Source organism: Heloderma suspectum, chromosome 9 (assembly GCF_057233095.1).
Source record: "Heloderma suspectum isolate Gila_16-S chromosome 9, 16-S_ref, whole genome shotgun sequence".
Classification (NCBI taxonomy): domain Eukaryota; kingdom Metazoa; phylum Chordata; class Lepidosauria; order Squamata; family Helodermatidae; genus Heloderma; species Heloderma suspectum.
In genome coordinates this window covers 25,807,769-25,831,054 of record NC_139466.1, presented here as the reverse complement: position 1 = coordinate 25,831,054, position 23,286 = coordinate 25,807,769, and the positions used below count along the sequence as shown (strand labels likewise).

The window sequence follows — 23,286 nt, the reverse complement described above, 5'->3', positions numbered from 1 at the left end:
AGGGACGTCCAGTGTGCGCACGCGCGCCGCGCACCGGCCCACCTCCCCCGCGCACGCGTGTTCGGCCGGCCGGCACGCGGCGCCCGCGGCGCTCTAGGCAACCGCGCTCTACGCGTTCCGCCGGGCGGGGCGGGGCCGTTCGGTCCTCCGGCGGCGCACCCGGCGCGGGGATCATGCTGCTGCTCCGCGCTTCCGCCTCGCGCCGCCTGCTCCGGGCTGCTGCTTCCTGGCGGCGGCCGTGGAGGCGCTGCCGTGCCTCGGCGGGCGGCGGGAACCCCGGCCGGAGCGCTCCCGGGCCCGGCCGGCAGCTGATCTCCACGCCCATCTTCTACGTGAACGGCCCGCCGCACATCGGGCACCTCTACTCCGCGCTGCTGGCTGACGCGCTGCACCGGCAGCGGCAGCTGCTGGGCCGGGCAGGAGGGCGCTTTGCCACCGGTCAGTGAGAGAACTGGCGGGGTGGTCGTGTGAACAGGGCTGCTGGGCCGGGATTTTGCAGACACGTGTGTGTTGCGGGTCAGAAGGTTGTCGGATTGTGCTGATCTTTGGGGGGGGGGGAATACGTTGTTGTTGTTCAGTCGTTCAGTCGTGTCCGACTCTTCGTGACGCCATGGACCATAGCACGCCAGGCCTTCCTGTCCTGCGCTCTCTCCCGGAGCGTGCTCAAGTTCATATTCATTGCATCCGTGATGCTATCTAGCCATCTCATCCCCTGCCGTCCCCTTCTCCTTTTGCCTTCAGTCTTTCCCAGCATCAGGGTCTTTTCCAGGGAGTTTTCTCTTCGCATTAGGTGGCCAAAATATTGGAGCTTCAGCTTCAGTATCTGTCCTTCCAAGGAGCACTCAGGGTTGATTTCCTTTAGGATGGACTGATGTGACCTCCTTGCAGTCCAGGGGACTCGTAAGAGTCTTCTCCAGCACCACAGTTCGAAAGCATCAATACGGAAATACGTGCGTGTGGGTTTTTCCTTCAGCCTTCCCGGCGTGTCCTCTTCTTCTTCTACTTCATGCTTCAGGGGTTGGTGTCGTTTTTGTTGCAACGCATGCTGCATTATGGAGGTGGCAAGGCATGTCTACGCTTCATAAGAATGTAAGAAGAGCTGTGCAGGATCAGGCCAAAGGTCCATCTAGTCCAGCATTCTGTTCACACAGTGGCCCACAGGAAACCGATAAGCGGGACATGAGTGCAACAGCACTTTCCTACCCATGTTCCGCACCAGCTGGTGTACACAGGCATCCTGCCTCTGATACCGGGGATAGCACAGAGCCATCAGGACTAGTAGCCATTGATAGCTTTATCCTCCAGGAATTTGTCTAACTCCCTTTTAAAGTTAAACCATCCAAATTGGCGGCCATCACTACATCTTGTGGTAGCGAATGCCATAGTTTAAATATGCGCTGTGTGAAGAAGTCCTGTCTTTTATCTGACCTGAATCTCCCACCAATCAGCTTCATGGGATGACCCCCATTGGGTTCTAGTATTATGAGAGAGGTAGAAAAACCTCTCCCTATCCACTTTCTCCACACCGTGCATAATTTTGTTCACCTCTCTCATGTCTCCCTTTACTTGCCTCTTTTCCAAGCTAAACCATCGCAGATGTTGTCACCTTTCGTCATAGGGAGTTGCTCTAGCTGCTTGATATTTCCAAACCATATGTAACATAAAGAGATCCCATGTGGTGTAGTGGTTAGAGTGATGGTTGGTTTAAGATTGGGGAGACCTGGGTTCAAATCTCCACTTCAGCTAACCGGGTGAGCTTGGACCAGTGAGTGTCTCTCACAGCCCTAACCTAGTTCACAGGGCTGTTGTGAGCATAAAGAGGAAGGAACTGTGGAGGCTCCTCTGAGTTCGCTGGATGAAAGGGCAGAATAAAGATGGAATGAATGGATGAAGGTTTAATGAACCAAGGAGCATTGGGTGTATTTGTTTTTACGCAGAGGCTTGCAGAAATGCGAAGGGGAGCCTTTGCCAAGTCTGCAGGGAAGACTTCCCTTTGCCAAGTCTGCAGGGAAAGGAGAGTTACAGGAAAATGGCTGTTCAAAGGGGTTGTAAATGCAAAAGTAAAGCTAATGGATCTTCCTGTTCTTTTTATCTTTCCAGCTAGGCTTCCTCTTGCCCAGGAGTTAGCCTTGTATTATTTTAGCATATTAGGTTGCTAATTGGTATGACAAAGCATGTGAAATGTTATTGGTATTGACAGAGTAGTAGTGGTCATTTCTTTCTTTTCTTTTCTTGAAATTGTACAATTAAAAATAAGTTAAAAAAAAAAAACAGGGTAGTGGTCATAAGGTTCTCCTCCTTCCTTGCAACAACCCTGTGAGGTAGATTAAATGAAAGATGGTGACTGGCTCCAGGTCATGCAGTGATCTCCATGCCCAGGCAGTGATTTGAAACCAGATCTTCCTTTTCCAAGCCCATCGCTCTAACCACCACACCACACAGCCGTCAAGCTATATGGGAAATGAATAAGTGATATGGAATTGCCAGACAAGAGGAAATGCATAATCAAAAAGGAAGACACTGATTGGCATAAAATGTGCATGTGCTGATGTATAGGTATAGATGCAAATCTAGTGATAATTATTATAATTTAAATAGAAATACAGTACATCTCGCCATAGTGCGGAAGACTGTGACCTGATAACCTGTGTGCCTGCCCCTTCAATCAGCTGTCCATGTGCTAGCATTTGATGAGCAACAGTTCATACGGTTCTTTATCTTTAAACCAGAATTGGACAGGACAGCCCTTCAAACAGAGGATGGCCCTCCGTAAAAGGGGGCACATCACTAGCCTAGTGGGAATGGGCTGTTCTGGAGAAGAGAAAACCAGGAGGATCCTTCTGGTAGTGAAACTGTCAGAAGTGGAGATGGGAATGGGTATTATGGGTAGCACAGTCCCCAGCAGTGACCGGCTTGGATGCCCTTAGGAAGCTCACAAGCTCAGCGTAATGGAGATTGCCATCCTCTGTAATGTCTCCCAGATATCTTGTAATTGGAGGTAGGCTGCTGCTGAACCTGGAGTTTCCAGCTTAGCTACTGTGGCTAACAGCCACATCAATAGACCCATCCAACACAATTTTTTCTAATCCCTTTCTTTGTAAAACCCATCTGTGGTAGCAACTGTCAAAACTTCCTGTGGCAGTGAATTCCAAACATTGATATTTATTTATTACATGCATACCCTATCTTTTCTCCAGTAAGTGCATGGTTCTCCACTTCCCCCACCCCAATTTTGTCCACATGATGGCCTTATAAGGTAGATTTTAGACTTAGAGATAATGACTGAACCAAGGTCATCCAGTGAACCTCATAGCTGAGTGAGGGTTTGAACCGGGGTCTCCCTACTCTGACATTAACCACTACATTGCACTGCCATCCCCCCTTCAATCCATTTTCTTTGCCCACAGGGTGGGGCTGTAGCTCAGTGGTAGAGCCCCTGCTTTGCATGCAGAAGGTCCCAGGTTTGATCCCCTGCATCTCCAGGTAGGGCTAGAAAAGAATCCTGCCTGAAACCCTGGACAGCCATTGCTGCCAGTCAGTGTCGACAATACTGGGCTGGATGGACTAAGGATCTGACTCAGTATGAGGCAGCTTCCTATGTTTCCAAGATGTTTTATCTGCGTTCCCCAGATCCCTGAGAGGTTTGGGTTGGGGGTTGTGTCTACTGGTTGTGTCTTCGTCCATAGCGCTCTTCTATTTCTCCACCCAGGAACCGATGAGCATGGTCTGAAGATCCAGACAACGGCGGCGGCTGCAGGCACATCCCCTGAACAGTTCTGTGATCGTGTCTCAGCTGAATTCCGGGAGCTCTTCACCCAGGCGGGCATCAGCTACACCGATTTCGTCCGCACCACGGAGCCGCGCCACAGGCAGGCCGTAGAGCACTTCTGGGCCACCCTGCGGGACCGGGGCTGGCTCTACCAGGCTCATTACGAAGGGTGGTACTGCACAGCTGAGGAGAGCTTCTTGGCTGCTTCCCAGGTCACAGAACGTCCAGATGCCCAAGGCCACAGGCACATGGTCTCGCTGGAGAGCGGCCACCAGGTATCAAATAGCCAAACATGGGACTCCCACCATATCTTTTCAGATCTTCTGGGGAAGCCCTGCTTTGAGTTTCTTCGATCAGGAATGCATCTTTGGGAGTTTGCAGCAGAGCCTTCTCCGTGATGGCCCCAAGCTCGGCCCAGATCTGCCCAGTGTTCAGGGTGTTTAGGAAGCGCACGAAGGCTTTTGTCTTTAGAAGACCTTTTGGTCTGCTCTCTGCATTGGCTTTTAGGTTAAGAAAGTCCTCAATACCGTTCCTGACATTTTGTTTAATTAACCAGTGTCTCTGCCACCCTCCAATGTAAATCATCCAGGGGAGCTCATACACATATAACAAAAATAAAAAATAAGATATAAAATAGCAGATAGAAATTGACAGAAATAAAATCATCACTGTTTTAACAGTTAAAAACCTGGCAGGAGGTTTTGTTTTGTTTTTAGGATCTCCAGCTAGGGCTGAAAAGATAGCAAAGGGCATCAGATTATTCTCCCTGGGGAGAGAATTTCATCAGTGGGGTGCTACCACTGACAAGGCCCTCTCTCCAGTTACCACCCACTTCACTTTGGACATTGCAAGCACTCACAGGAGGCCTTCCGATGAGGGTCTCAGTACCCAGGCAGGCTGATGTAGCATCTAAATTCCATAGACCAGGGAGGAGGAACCCGTGACCTTCCAGATGTTAGACTACAGTTCCCAGCATCCTTCACCATTGGCCCTGCTGTCTAGGGCTTGATGGAGTTGGGAGTCCAACAACAGCTGGAGGGCACAGTTTCCCCACCCCTGCCATATTGCTTAATTGGTTTTCCTCCTCACTTTTGGTCTTTCTCTTTTTTAAATCCTACCCCCCCCCTGCCCCCAATTTTCATGCAGTTGCAGGAACACAGTCATGTTGGCTTCCCAAATGGCTGCAGTCACCATGGGGTTGTTTAGTGCCACTGAGCAATGCTGCATCATCTAAAACTAACTCCCAAAGTGTTCCTGGCCAGCCGTGCAAATCCTCTTACTTTTGCATTCAGTTGCAGTAACAGCAACAAAAAACCTTTAGCATGACTGGGTGGGGCTGGCGGATGAGGAATTCTTGCTACAAGAATAATGAAAGACTTTGAAATCTGCCTTTTTTTAAATAGGGTCTCTGAAATAAAAAAGGGGCAGCAGCATGGGGTGGGGCAGGGGGAAGCTGGAGCAAAACAACGGGGCAGGAATTGGGGGGAAGCACAACTTGGAACAAGCTTTGAACCTTTTGGGGAATGAGGCTGTCCGTCCATGGCTTTGGATTCTCCCCATGCATATTCACGCAAGTTCCGCTTCTGTAGAGACCCTCCACAGAAATGACTGAGCAAGTAAATCACGACATGGGGGCAAATCTGTATGTGTGTGCGCATTTCACGATCATGCTACACAAACACACAGATTGGTATTGGGTGCAAAGCGTAACTTTTTGAGAATCTCTGCTTTCATTTTAAACTTTAAAAGGCAAGTTCCTAGCCCTTAAGCCTGAAAAGTATATATGCAATGCCTGGTGAAATCTCGCAAGCGAGCAAGCAGGGTTGAGCTAGATTTCCAGTAGGAAGCTCTGCGTAGCTGTGTTTCCCATGACAAGGAAATAAGAAGAAACCCTATAGCCAAAATGGCAGCTTCCATCTACAGGAGGGACATATGAGAAGGCTCGGGACAACCCCAGTGCTTGCAGAAGTACAAAAAAACCCTTTGAATCTCAGAACCTCAGGCCTGGGGGCCAAATCTAGCCCACCTGGAGTCCAAATCTAGCCCACCTGGAGTCCAAATCTGACCCTCCAGGGTTCCCCAGAAGGCTCTTTCCCCTGAGCACTGACCATAGGGTGGTTTCCTACCTTTTGTGCACCATTCTAAAAGGTTGAAATGCCTCTGCTATGGCTTAGTAGCTTTAAGCTAAACTATGCTGGTGTTCTTTATATTTTTGGCCCTGTCCCTTTTGCCTTTGGCACCGCCCCTTTTGCTTTCAGCCCCACCCAGTACTGGAATGTGGCCCCCGAGAGCTTCCCTGAAATTGAATTCCTCTCTCAGGCTGGAAGAGGTTCCAAACCCTTTAGAATGGGCTCTGCCTCCCCGCCTTCCTCTAGAGGGGAGAATCCAAAATAAACCAATGAGGACTGAGCATGACTGTTGGGGGGGGGGGGAATGACAGAAAACTGGAATGGGGAAATGGAATGGACTGTTCTAGAGAGGGCGTAGGCTGGCTGGATCTCTCTATAGAAGCATTCTGCGCTGCAACATTTTGTTGCAGATCCCACTTACTTCTGTAGAATGCACAGATATGCGAAAGGTGTTTAATGTGCATAATTTATACAGGCTGCAAGATCTGGTTTCTCATCGCATCAAATAGTGCAGCATAGACAGAGCCTTGGATTTGACCAAATCAACAGTGGCATCCTCTCGCCTCGCACGCTGGGTGAAAGTTTGCATTTTATTACTAACAGTTCTCTCTTGTGGAGAGCCTACCTAGCACTTACCCTACATCAACAGGTCACCTTGAGTGTAACTTATTATACAAAGGCAAAGTATAATGCCAAAGAAAAGAGAGAAAAGGTTACAGGGCTATGGTTTGAAGGCACATGACGCAGCCATCTTGAAGAAGTTAAGTAGGCTTGGGTCTGGTCAGTTCCTGGATGGGAGATGGGAACCCCAGGTTTTGCTGTCTTGAGCCCAATGAAAGAAAGGTGGAATATAAATATAACAAGTATAAATGAATGAATAAATATTTGTATGAGGAAAAAAAGGCGAAGGTAGTCATCTTGTCCATAAGAAAAAAAATCCATATATATTAGGCCGACTCATTGTCTGCCTGTTTTTCCCTCCTCCTTTTCCCTTTCCCCACCAAACAGCTTTTTGTAACATCTTTCCATATGAAGAGATCTGAAGATCTCAAAAACTTGCACATTTGTTGGTGAGCTCTGAGTTGGTCTAATAAAGGTATTGCCCTAATACCGAAGGATGAGAGCGTGAGGACAAGAGAAAGGTTGTGACCAGTGTAGGTATGTTTGGGCACCTGCTGAGGGCCCACACCCAAGCAGGGGACCACTGACAAAAGCCCCCTCAAGTTGCTCCTCCTCTTCGCCATTGTAACCTGCTTCTTCACCTGCCTCTCACTCTGGCCCAGACAATGGTGGAGGTGAGGAGGAGGACAGGTAGATGCCGTTGCCTGCTTGCTCTCTGGCTGTCTGCCTGCCAAGCAAGCCAGTGGTAGAAATGAGGAGGAAGTCGAGCAGGAGCAGCTGGAGACAATGGTGGGTGAGAATGTAGACTCACTGAGGGAGGGCGTCTTGCCCAAGGGTCCCCAGAAACCTGGAGCTGGCACTAGACGTGACCAATTTCTTGCTTGCATCTCAGGTGCACTGGACTAAAGAGGAGAACTACATGTTCAAGCTGTCCGAGTTCCGGGAACCGTTGCTGACATGGCTCCGGGAGAGGAAGGCGGCCATAACTCCTGAGCCCTTCTACCAACAGGTCCTCCAGTGGTTGGAGCAGGACTTGCCAGATCTCTCCGTATCACGTGACCGGAACCGGCTGTGGTGGGGCATCCCTGTCCCGGGCGACTCAACCCAGACCATCTACGTTTGGGTGGACGCCCTTGTCAACTACCTAACCGTCGTGGATTATCCTGACGGGCACCGCGCCTGGTGGCCCGCCGCCTGCCACGTGGTGGGCAAAGACATCCTCAAGTTCCACGCCATCTACTGGCCGGCCCTGTTGATGGCTGCTGGGCTGGAACCCCCGGAGCAGATCTTGGTTCACTCTCACTGGACGGTGCAAGGACAGAAGATGTCCAAGAGCCTGGGCAACGTGGTGGACCCGGAGGCCTGTTTCCGACGCTATTCGGTGGACGGCTTCCGGTACTTCCTGCTGAGGCAGGGCGTCCCCGAGCGCGACGGCGACTACTACGATGAGAAGGCCATCAAGCTGGTCAACTCGGAGCTGGCAGACGCTTTGGGGGGGCTCCTCAACCGATGCATAGCCCCAAGCCTGAACCCCAGCGGCACCTACCCAGGCTTTTCGGAGGCATGCTTCCCTAGGGACGGTGGAGGTTCTGCCAAGGCCTCGGCAGAGGACTACAAGCTGGTGTCGTCGGTGGAAGCCCTGCCTCGGCAGGTGAGTGGCCATTTTGAATGCTTCCAGATCTACAAGGCTTTGGAGGCCATTGTGGACTGCGTAAGGCAGACCAACGGCTTCGTCCAGAGGCACAGACCCTGGAAGCTGAGCCTCGAGGATCCAGGGCAGCAGCAGTGGCTAGACACCATCCTCCACGTCGCTCTGGAGTGTCTCCGGGTTTACGGGACCCTCCTGCAACCGGTGATCCCGGCCACGGCGGATAAGCTCCTAACCAGGCTGGGCGTGAGTCCCACAGAAAGGTCTCTGAGTGATATGAACTTCCTTTCCTGCTACCATGGCAAAAAATGTCCCTTTGAAGGGAGGAGACTCGGACCTGATGCTGGGCTCCTATTTCCCAGGCTGGAGAAAGCCAAAGACGGAGGCTGCGTGGAGCCTTACATTTTAAAAAGCAGTCATCCTGAATAAAATATTGGGGAAGATGATGTGGCACAGGGAGAACGGTATCTTCCGGGAGTGTCTATTTCCAGCCCGGGGTTGATGGGAGTTGTAGTCCAGCACCTCTGGAGGGCACCAGGCTGGGGAAGGTTGGTCTATTTTGTGCTTTCAGAAGGAAAACATTGGTAGCTCCTCCATCTGATGATGTTTTGACAACTGGCTGCCGGTGCTGAGTATGTGTTCTGTCTCTGGTTTAATTAGCAAGAATGCCCTTGATAAAGTACTCTTCCAAAGGCTTGAAGGGAGAGCCTGGCTGGCTGGGGTGCATCATCTTCTGATGGCCCCACTGAGGATAAGAAGCCCTGTTAAGGTGCACCTTTCCCACACAAACACACACACAGGGTAACACCCAGCTTGTGCCTTGAGAGATCCTGCTCCTGCTCTTCCCTATACTTTCCTGCCTTAGCTCTTGAGAACATCAGAAGAGCCCTGCTGGATCAGACCAAAGGCCCGTTTAGTCCATCATTCTGTTCCTGCAGTGACTAGCTGGATGCCCCAATGGGAAGCCCATACTCGAAACATGAGTGTAACAGCACCCTCCTGTTCATGTTCCTTAGCAGTGGATATTCAGAGGCATAACTCAGTGTGCTGAACTGTAAACGCACTGAACGTTCCCGTTTTGTCTTGGTTAAATGGCAGCTGTGATGGGGCTGACCCAAAGCACGGGGAGAGGGCTAAAGGTCTTATTTACTATTTATGTATTATTAACATGTATATGCTGGCGTATATGCTAAAAAGCACAGTGTCTGTGGGGGCCATAGGATTTTTCAGCTTCCTGGATCCGAAGTCAGAGAGTGCTCAAACCTGAGACCCAGGAGTCTCAGCTGTCTCCCCCCTCCCTGTGCTGTTCACAGAAACAGCACAGAAACAGCACAGGCTGCCTCTCAGCAGTCGTAAAGGCAACCTCAGATAGGAGGAAAAGCGGGCAGTTCCGTGGATGGGGAGGGGAGGGGACTGGGGAGGGCAGCTTACGAAGAATCCTTCGGCCTCCCCAGCCTCCTTCCCTCCTGCTCTGCCAAGCCCCAGCTAATAGGCAAAAAAGCCCATCTAGCACAAGCGCAGACAGCAGGAGCACAGAGGCAAAGATCACCCCCACGCTCCTCCCACTCTGCGTAGGATGTCCATCAGCCCCTGATTTCAGAGGCTGGCAGGCATCCCGATAGGATTGCGCCTTTAGTAGGTGAAATTAAAAAGATGCATCTTCACACCTACTCTAAAAGCCAAGAGAGCAGGGCCATTGAGGGAGAGCATTCCACAGTTTGGGAGTGACATAAGACTAAGCCGTTTCACGCGTGACCCACAAATGGGACTCTGTGGGCAATGGTGTCCTCAAGAGATCCTCTCCTGCAGTTCTTCACCACCAGGCATGTTGATCATGAGACTGGTGGTCTTTCCCCCTTTGCCACAGTCTTGACAAATCCCATCCAAACCCCTGCTGCTATTTGGCCCGGGAGAAAAGCTGCCATTGGCATCATAGGAACATCGGAAGCTGCTTATACCGAGTCAGACCATTGGCCCGTCTAGCTCAGGGGTAGGCAGCGTGATGCCCGCGGCCACCAGTGTGCCCCCAGACACCTTCACTGAGACACACTACTCCCACCCTCTCCCATCCCCGATTTTTATTTTTAAAAGATTTTTGTATTTTCTTCTTGGCAGCTGGGATTGCTTCAAAGCAAGTGGGAGATTCTAGCTGCTGCCATCTTAATCTCCTAGGAATGGCAGCCATTTTATGGTTGTGCCCAGGACAATTTCTCAAATTTCCAAATGTGCCCACGGTCTCAAAAACTTGCCTACTCCCAGTCTAGCCTAGTATTGTTGGATGCCGACTGATAGTGGCTCTCCAGGCCTAGCCCACTTCATCAAATGCATAGAGCATCACTGAGAATTTCAGGTATATATATACGGTACATAGGAGGGGCAGGCAGAGGGAGAGAATTCTCCCCAGCCACCACCATCTCTGTGTGTGTGTGTGTGTGTATATATATATACATACACACACACACACCTGAATTTCTTGATAATATTCCATGCATCTGATTTAATAGGCTATCGTCCATGAAAGCTTTTGCCAGAATAAATAGACTATGTCTTTAAGGTGTTACAAAATGCTTTCAAGAATTCACCATTTGTCAATGAGATGTCAAAAGCATTTATACAAAGAAGGTTCCCTCTTCAGGGGGAGTGGGAGAATGAACTTGTAGTGGCCACATCGTTTCAGTTGTTCATCTGAATCTAATGCATGGGTGTTGAGGGGAAGGCAACAGCAAAGCAGAGATCAAGAGGAGATTTGCTCTTCGCTGGATTGGGAAGAAATGACTTGGTCAAACAGCCCCCTTTTCTCTTCTTTGCCCCTGTACAGGTAAATACAAAATGGGATTCCATATATCCTGTGTCCACAGGTAAATTTGCCATTTTGGTGTATTTCACCTGGATTGAAGCAATGTACTAGTACAGGTCCCTTCACATGTACATGAGGCTAAATGCCAAAGGGGTAACCACATTAGTTTGTTGTAGCAAAAACAACACCGAATCATAGAATCAAAATATTTTAGAGTTGGAAGGGAACTTGAAGGTCATCTAGTCATACCCCCCACCCAAATGCAGGAATCTTGTGGCACCTTAAAAGGCTTACCAATCAAGACCACAGGATTCTTTGTTTTTTTCACACATGCATTTCTAATAGGTGACATCTCTCACATGTGTGATGACTCCAGTGAAATCCATTGCACTAGAGATAACATGAAAGTTCTCTCTGATATTTAAACTGCGATGGCTCATTCACACATAACAAGGTACCACTTCATACTGACACTCCTCAAGTGTTGGAATGTGCATGTGTGAATCTAGCCCAAGTCTTTCTTTCATTGAACCCCTTGTCCACTCCCCATGGCTGTGTCTCTCTTCTGGAGTTACATTCGCAGTATTTATTGCTTAATTTCTTTACCATTTTCAAAGAGGAAGGAAAGCTAATTATAAAACTACATCTAAACTGCTTTACTTTTGATGCCGTCTCATTGGCAGAGAAGATTAGAGAGGCCGCAGTAGCATCAAGTAGTAAGAAAGGGTGATTTCTATTGATTTCTTACTGACCGATGAAATGTCGCTTCTGTATGTGTGCATTCAATTTATGGTCACTATAAAAGTATCTCTTTATAGCAGCCAGTCCTGGAAGCTAGAGGAGATGAAGCCATTTTTAATTTAGTCAGAAGTGAAGAACTGGAGCTGATCCTGAAACCGGGCTGTAGCCAAACCAATCTACTAATGTAATTAAACATCAGTAAACAAGATAATGCCGGACAATCCAATTGTAGCCATGTTTTCTCAGAGGTAAGTCCCATTCATTTCAGTAGAAAGTATTTTCATGTCGGCATAAAGGGCAACACCTTCCACCAAAAACCAAAGGAGCTATTTAAGGAGAATGCGATTGAAAGCGGGGGGGGGGGGGGGGAGAGCTGCAAAGGGAATATACAGAAAGCAGCCAAAGCGGGTGTCACAAGGAAGCTGAGAGTTGCAGATATTTCACACTTTGCGGATATCAGCATAATTTTCTCAGGCATTATTTTGAATGCAAAATAAAACGTTGATAAATTTCAGCTTGTCAATGTTCCTTTGAAACCAGGAATGTTAAAATCCAGTAGCCAACCACTAGCATCTTTCTGAGTTTGCGACTGGGTTGCTGACATTTTAAATAAGGGGGCAGCCAACTGGTTTCTCCCTCCCATGGAACAACCCAATATATTTGTCCCTACCTTGCATGGATATAAGCCAGTTGGGAAGGGTCAAACTTTGCTCTATGGGGCAGGAATGGGGATTGTAAAACATGTTACATATTAAAACATAGGGTTGTAAGCGTATTAAATACATCTTAATCATGAGTTTTAAGTGGTTCATTAAATCAGCATAAATCTGCATAGGAATACAATTGTTCTGATGGAAGGGAAGTATTTGCTTTTAGATCAGGAGTGGGTAGCCTAGGCCATCCAGATGTTGGACTACAACTATTATCACTGACCATTGGTCATGCTGGCTGAGGCGAATGGGGGTTGAAGGCCAACATCTGGAGAGTCGCTGGTTAGCCACCCATTTTAGAGGGTGCATGCAGATGCAGTCAAGGTAAAACTGACAAATTTAATAATCGCAATTACAGAAAATGCAATTATAAAGGTACCTTCTCCAAGAAGATTTCTGCCTTCTATTGCTTTTGTGAGCATTTGTGTTAAGAAATAATTTGCATTAAAAAAGATTCACCCAGATAATATGAGGGTATCTTTTTAATCAATCTAATCTGTTAATCAATTAAAGGTTAGAGCATGCTATAAAGGTTGTGTGTACACCATCACTGGACTCTTTATCTACATGCCATTGAAAGCGGTTAGTGTAGAGCCCTTCCAGGGCTGTTAACCTGCATGTGTTTAGCCCTGATACCAGCTTTATTGGCCAGTCCTGGGAAAATGTGAAACAAGAAAAAGCTTGCCTCAGAGTATGCTGCCTCTCACTGTCAGCCACCCTGTCCTCCCACACAGATCGAATTTGCCACCTGGGCCTCTCTCCCTCCTAGCAGGAGCAAATCCTGGCATCAATGACCAACTGCACATAAGAGTGCATTGTTACAGAGGGCAGAATGTGGTCGTCCTGTGTCAAACTGTGTGTGGCTTCCTACACCTCATCTTTTAAAGCAGGGATGAGCAACTTGTCCTCCAGATGTTTTGGCCTGTAACTCCCAATCAGCCCTAGCCGGCATAGCCAATGGCAAAGGATGGTGGAAGTAGTAGAAGACCAAAACACCCGGAGGGCCACAAGTTGGCCAAACTTGTTTTAGAGCAGGGGTGGGCAGCTCGTGGCCTTGCAAATGTTGCTGTATCCACAACTCCCATGATCCTTCAACATTGGCTATCCTGGCTGGGAGATGCAGTTGTAATGTAGTCCCCTAAATTAAACCAAAGAGAATTGGTAGTTTTATTTGCTTAAGCACTTTTTAAACATGTATAGAAAGCACACTGGAGGCTACGATTTACAACTGCCTAATTAAATACAGCACGCACACCAACAACATAAAAAAGGGTTGCAAGTTGCCCACCCCTGCTTTAGAGCAACCCGCTCCAACCTGGTACCCTCCAGATATGGCAGGGTGGGGGATGCTGGGAGTTCTAGTCCAACACATCTGGAGGGCACCAGGTTGGGGGAGGCTGTTTTAGAGGGGAGGTCCTTTGAGCAGCACACACACACCCTGAGTAGAGCGAGCCGGTGTGATGTAGCCAGTTAGAGCACCGGACTGGGGACTCAGGAGGAGATCCAGGTTCTAGTCCCCACTCAGCCATGAAGCCCCCTGGGTGACTTCGGGCCAGTTGCTGACACAGCCTAACCTGCCTCACAGGGTTGTTATGAGGATAAAACGGAGAGGAGGAGCACGTGAAGCGCCGTGGGATCCTTGCCAGAGGGGAAAAAGCGAGATGATGATAAAATGATGGAGCCAGCCAGTGTTCTGTACTAGATCAAACGTTAGATGAGGAATGGGAAGAGCTGCGTTCGAGACCCTGCCCAGCTCTGACGCCCACCGGGTGACTTTGGGCCAGCCGCTGACTCTCCGCCTAACCTACCTCACGGGGTTGCTGTGAGGACAAAACGGAGGGGGGGGGACCATGTGACCCGCCTTGGGCTCCTGGCCAAAGGGGGGATGTAAAAGCAATAACGAGAGGGGGGCGCCTTGGCGGAGCTGGGGCCGGGCAGGCAGGGGGGAGCCGAGGGGACGCGCCGGCCGGCCTGCCCGCCCGCGGCTCCGGCCCGCCTCCGTCCCGGCTCCGAGCCGGCCAGGCGCGGCGCGGCGCAAGGCGGCTCCGCCTTCCCGGGCTGGGCGCCGGGAGCCAATGGGAGCGCGGCCCGAGGGCGGCGCCCGGCGGCGGAGCGAGGGCGCCCCGGCGGCTGCGGCTCGCCGCGCAAAGGCGGCTGGCTGGACCGGCGCGGCAGGCGTGCAGCGCCCCACCGCGCCCATCATGCCGGCCCCGCGCAGCCGGCCGTGAGCCTGGCTGGGCGCGCCCCGTGCGCGGCGCCCGCCTTCGCCCCCGCGCGCTCGGCTGGCTTGCGCGCTCCGGTCCAGCGCGCCCTCGCCCTCCTCCAGGGATGGAGCTGGAGGCCTCGCTGGAGCAGTCGGTGCAGACGCGCATCTTCAAGATCATCGTCATCGGCGACTCCAACGTGGGCAAGACCTGCCTGACGGTGCGCTTCTGCGGGGGCGCCTTCCCCACCAGCACCGAGGCCACCATCGGCGTCGACTTCAGGGAGAAGGCGGTGGAGATCGAGGGCGAGCGCATCAAGGTAGGGCGCGCGGAGAAGAGGGGCCCGGGGCCTTTTGCAGCCCCCGCGCGCCGCCGGCGCCTCCTTCCTTCCAGGTGGCCTCGTCTGTGGGCACCGGCCTCTCCCGCAGCCATGATCGAAGAGGAGGCGAGCTCTGAAAGGCCCACTCTCTGCTGGCCTTGTCTTGAAGGGAAGCGGGAGGGGTGTCCCCCATCGAACTGGGGGGAGCAGGGAAGCCAAGATTGATGGCCTCCCAGGGAGGGGAGGTGTGTGAAACCGCGTTTGGTCCTGGAAGACCGCAGGAAAGCCCTATAGCAAGGCGGGAGCGGCAGCACCCCACCCCACTTTCCAATTAGCTGCAGGATCTTAAACCCAGGAGGCACCGTGTGTAAAGGCAAGGATGTCTATATTTCTGATCATTTCAATCACGGTGTTCTTCTGCCCTCCCCTTCCCTCCTGCCCAGCCACCTTCTTATCCTCACAACAAGCCTGTGAAGTGGGTTTTGGGGTGAGAGAAGGTGACCGGCCTGGTCTGATACCCTAATTCATAGTTAGTGCCTGCTTGCTGGCTGGGGGATTATGGGAGTTGAATACCTCTAGGAGGGCACCAGCTTAGGGGAGGCAGCTCCAATTCTCCCCAGCTCGGGCCCCCTCCAGATGTGTTGGACTACAGCCCCCATAATGCCAACCGGCACAGCCATTTGGCACTGTTGGGCGAGGCTGATAAGGGTTGTAGTCCAACACAGCTGGAGGGTACTAGTTTGGGGGAGGTTGCGCTAATTGCTGACAGGAAGGCCTGGCGTGCTATGGTCCATGGGGTTACGAAGAGTCGGACACGACTGAACAACAAACAACTAGCCCTGGAGTTAGTTTGTTCTTTCTGATGTGTGTGTGTGGATGCACAGTGGTTAATTTCTAAAACCAGAAATGTCTGGAAGTTTTGAGAGCACTCCCTGTACTGCCTTTCTTCGCCCCCCCCCCAATATGTTGAAGCTGAATGCAGTTCCCCAGTACCCCCCGTCAAAAGAAAATAGGACCGGTACGCACACTGCATTGACACTATTCAACTTTTGATGACTTGCAGTTGCATCTCTGAACTGACAACTCCGCCCGCCCCCCGCACTGGAAAATGTTGCAGTTGAGATGAAAGTCTGATCTGTGTTATTGGATTGTGTTGCCACATTCACATACAGAGAGATCTGTGCTGTGCCGTGATCGAATAAACAATGCATGGATGAAACAGCCCTTAAGTCTGTACTATGCTCAGATGCACTCCTTTCTTTATGAATACTTCCACTAAGCAAAGGCCTAGTGGAAATTGGGGTGGGAATTAATGGGAAGGCCAGAGATAGGTAGGAGCACACAGACTTGAGCTCATTATGTTGGTCTCATCCCAGACCAGGGACCTTTCTGTTGCATTCTCTGTATGATTACACAGAAGACTGGGGATACATTGTGAGTTTTTTAAACCAGCGTTTGGCCCAGAAATTTTTGTTGTTGTTGTTCCCTTTGAATATCATGGCAGGAGGCCTGGGTTATGCAAGTGTGGCAGTTCAGTCCTTTTTGCTGCATCCTTATAATGTTACACCATTCAAGAGCTCTGATATTGCAGAGGGTTGGGGGAAGAGGAATACAATTCCAGAATAGTTCAGAAAATAGCCTCTTACTGTACCAACTTCTGCGGAAGTGTTCAGGTTCTTGCATTGGACTGAATTCTGGGGCAAACTATTGCAATAATCTTCCACCTTTTCAGACCCAGGGCTCATCTTTCATCCTTACTTGTAATATGGGACCCACTTTTAATGTTTTTTAGTTTATTTTTTCACTCTATACGTCCATCTCCTTTTTTTCTCTCTAGGGTGCCCAGGTGCAAATAAGAATGGTAGAGCTCCTAGAGGTTTAATGGTTGTGCAGGAGAGGGAATTTGGGGGCAGTTGCAGCTTTCCTAATCTCTCCTGCAGCCACTGGGATTCTCCCTTCTACACAACTCTCCAAGGAAAATGGACTTTGGCCCCTTTTCAGGGCTGACCAAAGACATTTTTGCCTGAGGCAAAGGATACGATGGCACAACTTCCATTCTTAGGTATAGATGCTAACTGGACAGGCAGTTGAAGTTTAATTCAACTATCAGGGCTAGGCAACCTGGTGCCCTCCAGATGTTTGGACTACAACTCCCAGAAGCCCCAGCCAGCATGGACAATGGTCAGGGATCATGGGGGGTTGTAGTCCAAAACATTGAAAGGCACCGGGTTGCCTACCTTTATTGCAGTGGGACAGCATCTTCCACTGTACCTGGGGGAAGCGGGCTAGCTTTAAAGGACACAGGGCAAGTCATAACTCACAGACAGAGCTCTGTCCTCCAAAACCCTGCAGCTGCTTCCTACCCCACCCCTCCAGCTATTTGATACCTGAAGCAACTGACTCACTGTGCTTCATGGTAGGAGTCTATTCATGCCTTCTGTGTTTCTTCTTTTTTTAAAAAAAATGGGGCGATGCTACAGATCATAGTGCCATCCATTTTCAGCTGCTGACCCACCAGTTGAAGACCAGTGTACTAACAGATGTAATATTTAAAGAGCCTTTTTAAGAAGGATAGCCATGCTAGTCCATGAGGGAAGAAACCCCATAATCCACAGTTGGGCAGTACTTTTATCAGGAACAATGCTTGCACGCTTTTGTGGCATTTTGCTTGATCCTAATAAAGGTATTCCCAACTGTGGATTTTGGGTTATGGAGGAGGAGGAGAGGAAGAAGAGTAAAGGTGCTTCAGAACTGGGGAATTTTCGGCGGAGAGGGTATGGGAAAGGGGGTACTTGACCCTTTTCTCACCTCAATTTCTTTGCTCCAAATCACCCCCTCCCCAAGTAGCTTTCTCCCACCACGCGAGGTTGCAAATGTGTGTTTTCCCTCTTTGTCATGCCGGCTTGCATCCTTTCCCAACAAAGTAAATTATCCCTAAAGCTGAGGTGAAAATACGTAAGTAATACTGGCTTCCCTTACTTGCTTTCTGCAACTGGGGCAGCGATGCTGTCAGCATTGCTCCCCAGTGACAAAAGCTGAGGTTCTCTAGCACTGTCAAAGATCCGTGCATGTCAGTCTGAGGTGTGTCTCCCCACCCCCACCCCCCAGCTACAAGAAATGCAGTTGCTATAAGAAAAGAGATCGCATTGTGCCAGGCAGAATCTCCGCCTGACTGTTACTGGCACCGTGGGCTGGGCGTGGAGGCTGAAGTTTGGGCAGATGCCATCTTTGTGGTGTTAAAAAAAAAAACACAACGGTATGGCTCCGTCTATACGTGCAGCAAAACGAGGTGGCAGAATGGACTGGACCACTTCAGGGTTCAGGTGGGAGAATCCCATCTTTGAATGTGTTGCTGTGTTTGGAAATCCTCCCTTCAAAGAGGTAGCCAGCACAACAGGCAAAGGGCTGAGCCCTTCTTCCCCAGATAAGTTTTTATCCCCTGTTTGCAGGGGTGGGTGGGTGGATGATAGATAGATAGATAGATAGATAGATAGATAGATAGATAGATAGATAGACAGACAGACAGACAGACAGACAGACAGACAGACACTTAATGTGGGGGAGAATTAAAAAGTGCTGTGTTCCACCACCCCCTCCCCCAGGTATGAAATGGTATCGTGCATTCACCTCATTTTGCTGTATGTGTAGTCTCTCTCTCTCTCTCTCTCTCTCTCTCTCTCTCACACATACACACACACACACGCATGCACACGTACACACGTGTGCACACACACCCTCCCTCCCTTCCTTCCTCCCTCCCTCCCTTCCTTCTAAGGACAAAGGATGGCCCTGCGGCCTTGAGAGGCTTCTAGGTCACAGTACAAAGGCCACCATGTGCAAAGATTGCTAGCTGAGGGGGAAGGATTAGGTTAAGGGTGTGCCAACCTGTGTTTACTTAGCCCTCCTTTCCTTATTCCATCACTCCGTGCCTGAGTTAGGGAGAGGGCTGGTTCTACCTATGAAGTTTCGAAGAGGGACTAGAAAGACCTGGGTTCAAATCTCCATTCAGCCTTGAAGCTCATTGGGTGGCCTTGGTCCTGTCGCTCCCTCTCTCAGACATGACAAGGTTGCAAAATGGACAGGAAAGAGCCACGTATACCACCCCCAGCTCCCTGGAGGAAAGGTGGGATATAAACGCAGGACTGGCATCCCCAGCAGGTGCCAGGATTCCAGTGTCCCTTGGCAGGGCCCATTACTACCACAGCCGCCTGCCCTGGGTCCCCCACAACAGGTGGCTGGGCCTGCAAGCCAAAAAGGAGTGAAATGTCTCAGGATGCTGGAAGAAAGATTTTATTTGTGGGCTTTTCACAAACAAAATCTTTGTTCCAGCATCCTGAGACTTTTCCCTCTTTTGGGGGTCTACTTCGGATGCTTACCTGCTTTTGTACTCTCTCTTTTTGGGGTCTGCGAGCTGCCATTTTAAATTCCCACAACGCCACCAGGTAAGCCCAGAGCTGGGGACCCACCAGCGTAAGAGGGGGCCTACCAGAAGGCACTTTGCCAAGGGCCCACTGAGTCCTGGAGCAGGACCTGTGTAAATGTCATAATACTCTACCTCAGCCTTCCCCAGTGTGGTACCCTCTAGATTGTGGGACTGCAGCTCCCATCATCCCAAGCCAGCATGACCAATGGTCAGGTGATGATGGGAGTTGTAGTCAAAACATCTGGAGAGCTCCACTTTGGGGAAGTCTGCTCTACCTAGTTTGTAGGCTCATAAGGAATTGTGCGGTTTTTTTCCCAGGTGCAGGTGTGGGACACAGCAGGCCAGGAGAGGTTCCGGAAGAGCATGGTGGAGCATTACTACCGTAACGTTCACGCTGTCGTCTTTGTCTACGATGTCACCAAGATGGCCTCCTTCCTCAACCTCAAAACCTGGATTGAGGAGTGCAACGGCCACGCGGTCCCTGCCCTTGTCCCGAAGGTGCTGGTGGGGAACAAGTGTGACTTGCGGGACCAAATCCAGGTGCCCTCCGGTGTGGCCCTGAAGTTTGCCGATGCTCACAATATGCTTTTGTTTGAAACCTCGGCCAAGGACCCCAAAGAGAGCCAGAACGTGGAGTCTATTTTCATGTGCCTGGCTTGCCGGCTTAAGGCCCAGAAGTCTCTGCTTTATCGGGACATGGAGAGGCAGCAAGGCAAGGGGCAGAAAACGGAGCTCACGCCGGAGGCTAGGGGCAAAAATGCCTGCCCTTGCTGAACTGCTGAGTTTGCCATTCCTGACAGTTTAATAAGTTGGGGGGAGGGAAGAACGGCAGATGGTTTTGTGCCCCGATAAACTGAATCGAGACCTGCTTGTCTTAGTCTAAGTTAATGTTAAGTTAATAAAATTTGTATGGCTCACAACTGGTTTGGGTGTAGGTTTGTCTCTGCAGGCATCTGACCTGAAAAAGCCCTGCCCAGAAACAGTGGCTGTCTTCCACATTCTAAGCCAGGGTTTAAGGCAACCTGGTGCCCTCCAAATGTTTTGAACTACAGCTGCTGTCATTCCTTACCACTGGCCATGGTGGCTGGGGTTGCTGGGAGTTGTAATTCAAAACATCTGGAGGACACCAGGTAGAGTTACTCCTGTTCGCGATTGTCTGGTTCTTTCCCAACCTCCCTGGGCTGTATTAACCACAATGCCAAGTACTTCACAGACTAGGGGACCACCACTGAGCACATTGGGACTGAGGTTTAATTATCTGTCTGAGTTGGTCAGTATGGAAAAATACACCCATCAAGCTTGTTGCAGCACTGGGCCTTTAAAATAAAAAAAACAATAATGCAATACTGAAAATGGTGTGTGTTCATTTTCACAAGACAAGAGTGGGTGGAAGTTATTTTCTGTTGCAGGAAAACTTAGAATACCAGCATGAGAAGCAGGAATATGGGACTGATTCAGAAATAACATTAACCCATGGTTTGGGTTCTTGAATTCTGGTTGTCATGATGTGTGAATGCAGCTGCTCTAACAAACCATGGTTTATTAACCATTCACAACCCAGGAAGAGAAGCCATGTTTTGTTGTTGGGTTGTGAACTCTGGGTTGTTTAAACCATGGGTTGTTGTTACATGTGAACTTAGAACTGTTAGTTGTTTCCCCAGGCTACAGAGGCAGCAGGCAAGAGCGGTCAAATAAACCAACTAATCTACATGTCAGTACTACAGTGCCGCAAAGGTATTTGGGATACAGGGAGGGTGTGGCCAAAGGAGGAGGGAAACAAACAACCCAGACATTGAACGAACTGTGGTTTGTTTTTTCAATCATCTGCCAGACAAACCCTGGGCAGAGCAACAAACCATGGGTTGGTGTTATGTATGAACCAGCCAAGACTGCAGCGTTGGGACAGTATGGGTTTTAAGAGCTTGGGAGGGTGGCCCTGTGGCTATATTCAACCTCTGTATGTGCGTTCTTGCAGATCAGTAACTCACAGGTTCAGTAATGGGGGGCCTTGATATATGCTACCACAGAGGTGGGCAAAAGGTAGGTTCGGTCAGTTGTGCACACTTCATTCTGATAGGTAGGTTGTTGCCACCACCCCTCTTTCTCCCTCTAACCCTAGGTAGGGGGACCCCAGAGCTACAGACTAGTTAGCTGCCTGAGATGACCTCTCATCCATCTCCCCAGACAGGCAGCCTGCTTCCCTCTTGCTTCCTCTTTGGTGCAAATAGGTAAACACAGGTAGGTCAGCCCAAGTGGCTGGGTAGATGAGGAGTGAAACCACTCTTGGGATTGTCAGAAACATCCTTGTAGCTCAGGTCCACATTAAAAGCAGATATTTATTAAAGGAATATAATAAGAGGCAAATGGGGAAAGCAGAGTGGGTACCTAAACAATGTAAAAAGCTTGCTAATCTATACTAAGCTCTTGAAGGTAAAATACTCGGAACACATGCGTTACCTGGACAGTTGCAGCACGCCCAGCATCATTGAATGGTCAGAGGAGGAGGTGACCAGAGGGACAAAAAGAGAAAGAAGCATTTTCCATTTCTATTATGTTTTGGCCAGGGTGGGTAAGGGTGACCACCCAGCATCTTTTACCAATCAGATGAGAGGCATTAAGACCCTCCTCATTTATTGGGTCTAAGATAGCCTTACCCAATGTGGTGCTCTCCAGATATTTTGGACTACATCTGGCATTCCTAACCATTGGCCATGCTAGTTAGGGCTGATGGGAGTTGAAGTCCAAAATACCTGGAGGGAACTGGGTTGGGGAAGGCTGGTCTAGGAGACTGACTAGAGAAGACCCTTTAGGATGCAATCCTATGCATGTTTAGACAGAAAAAAAAGTCCTATAATTCCCAGCATTCCCCAACCAGTTGCAGGACTTTTTTCAGTCCAAACATGCGTAGGATTGCACCCTAATTATCTTTGAGCTCAGAGATGGACTATGGAAGTGTTAGCTAAAGCCATGTCCTTTTTAATTATCTCTGGCAGACTTGATACAAAAGGCTTCCTGTTATATGGACCTGGAAGTCCCAGGAAAGATATGTGGTATTCCAAGTGGGTCATGGTTGATGATCGCTTTAAAGAGATAGACACTGAGGGGTGATTCAGTGCCACAATCTCTTGAGTTGATTTACAGGAGATCAGGAAGTGTCAGTGACTCCCAATAGTGTAGCAACAGCAATGACAAAGGCTTGTTTTCATCTCAATGAGGCTGCTGAAATGAAAGTTTGGAGGGGAAACTTTCCCCAGCCTGGAGCACTCCCAGTGTGTTAGACTACAGCTCCCACCATCCCCAGCTAGTGCTTGCCCTGCTTGCTGGGGGTGATGGAGTTTGTAGTACAACATAATCGGAACAGCCCCAGGCTAGGGAAGGCTGTACTAGCAAACTCTCAAGTTTTGTTCAGTAGACCAGCAAGAAGCTCATGGTAAGGTATACAGAATACAGAAGCTTCTGGTATACATAAGCTTTTGGTCTTGTTTGCATGATCACAGAGGATGAAATAAGCCACAGTAGCTTATTTTCACTGCTGCTTGTGCTCTTCACGTGCCGAGGGGATGTGTGCATAATTACCCCACTGGTGTAGCTTGCTGTGTTGTACAAACCCTGCAGGGGTGGCTTGTTGCCATGGTTAACAAGCCATCCCAGAACCCTAAAACTGCCCGTGGGTTCTGGATGGCTTGTTAACCACAGCAACAAGCTACCCTCACTGGGTTTGCACAACACAGCAAGCCAAGTTGGCAGTGGTAATTATGCAAAAAAACCCCACTCAGCATGTGACCAGCATGTGCAGCAGGAGAAATAAGCCACGATAGCTTATTTTCCCTGCCGTTATCATGTGAACCAAGCCATTGTGTGTAACGAAGCACCACTTAAAAAGAGAAAAAGAAAACCAGGGAGATAGTCATGTGTGGTTAACAAC

The 23,286-nt window shown here is 49.8% G+C and overlaps 2 protein-coding genes across 6 annotated transcripts; both read left to right on the top strand.

Moving 5' to 3' along the window:
• The first annotated feature begins 122 nt into the window (after positions 1-122).
• MARS2 (methionyl-tRNA synthetase 2, mitochondrial) lies at positions 123-14,307 on the top strand. Of its 5 annotated transcripts, XR_014784826.1 has the most exons (5): positions 123-438; positions 3,710-4,044; positions 7,412-8,715; positions 10,986-11,025; positions 11,783-13,986. XR_014784826.1 is itself a non-coding variant. In XM_084813925.1 (3 exons), exons 1-3 carry the CDS (start codon positions 174-176, stop codon positions 8,594-8,596), a joined length of 1,785 nt encoding a protein of 594 aa, XP_084670051.1. In that variant the 5' UTR covers positions 123-173; the 3' UTR covers positions 8,597-13,986. The 5 variants fall into 5 exon arrangements, 1 of the variants encoding a protein (XP_084670051.1); XR_014784823.1 differs by adding an exon at positions 14,001-14,307 and having other exon boundaries at positions 7,412-11,953; XR_014784825.1 differs by having other exon boundaries at positions 10,986-13,986.
• A 204-nt stretch (positions 14,308-14,511) lies between these two features.
• Positions 14,512-20,713, top strand: RAB33A (RAB33A, member RAS oncogene family). Its single transcript, XM_084813927.1, has 2 exons — positions 14,512-14,938; positions 19,680-20,713. The coding sequence occupies exons 1-2, from the start codon at positions 14,744-14,746 to the stop codon at positions 20,133-20,135; spliced, it is 651 nt and encodes a 216-aa protein (XP_084670053.1). The 5' UTR covers positions 14,512-14,743; the 3' UTR covers positions 20,136-20,713.
• The last annotated feature ends 2,573 nt before the right edge of the window (positions 20,714-23,286 follow it).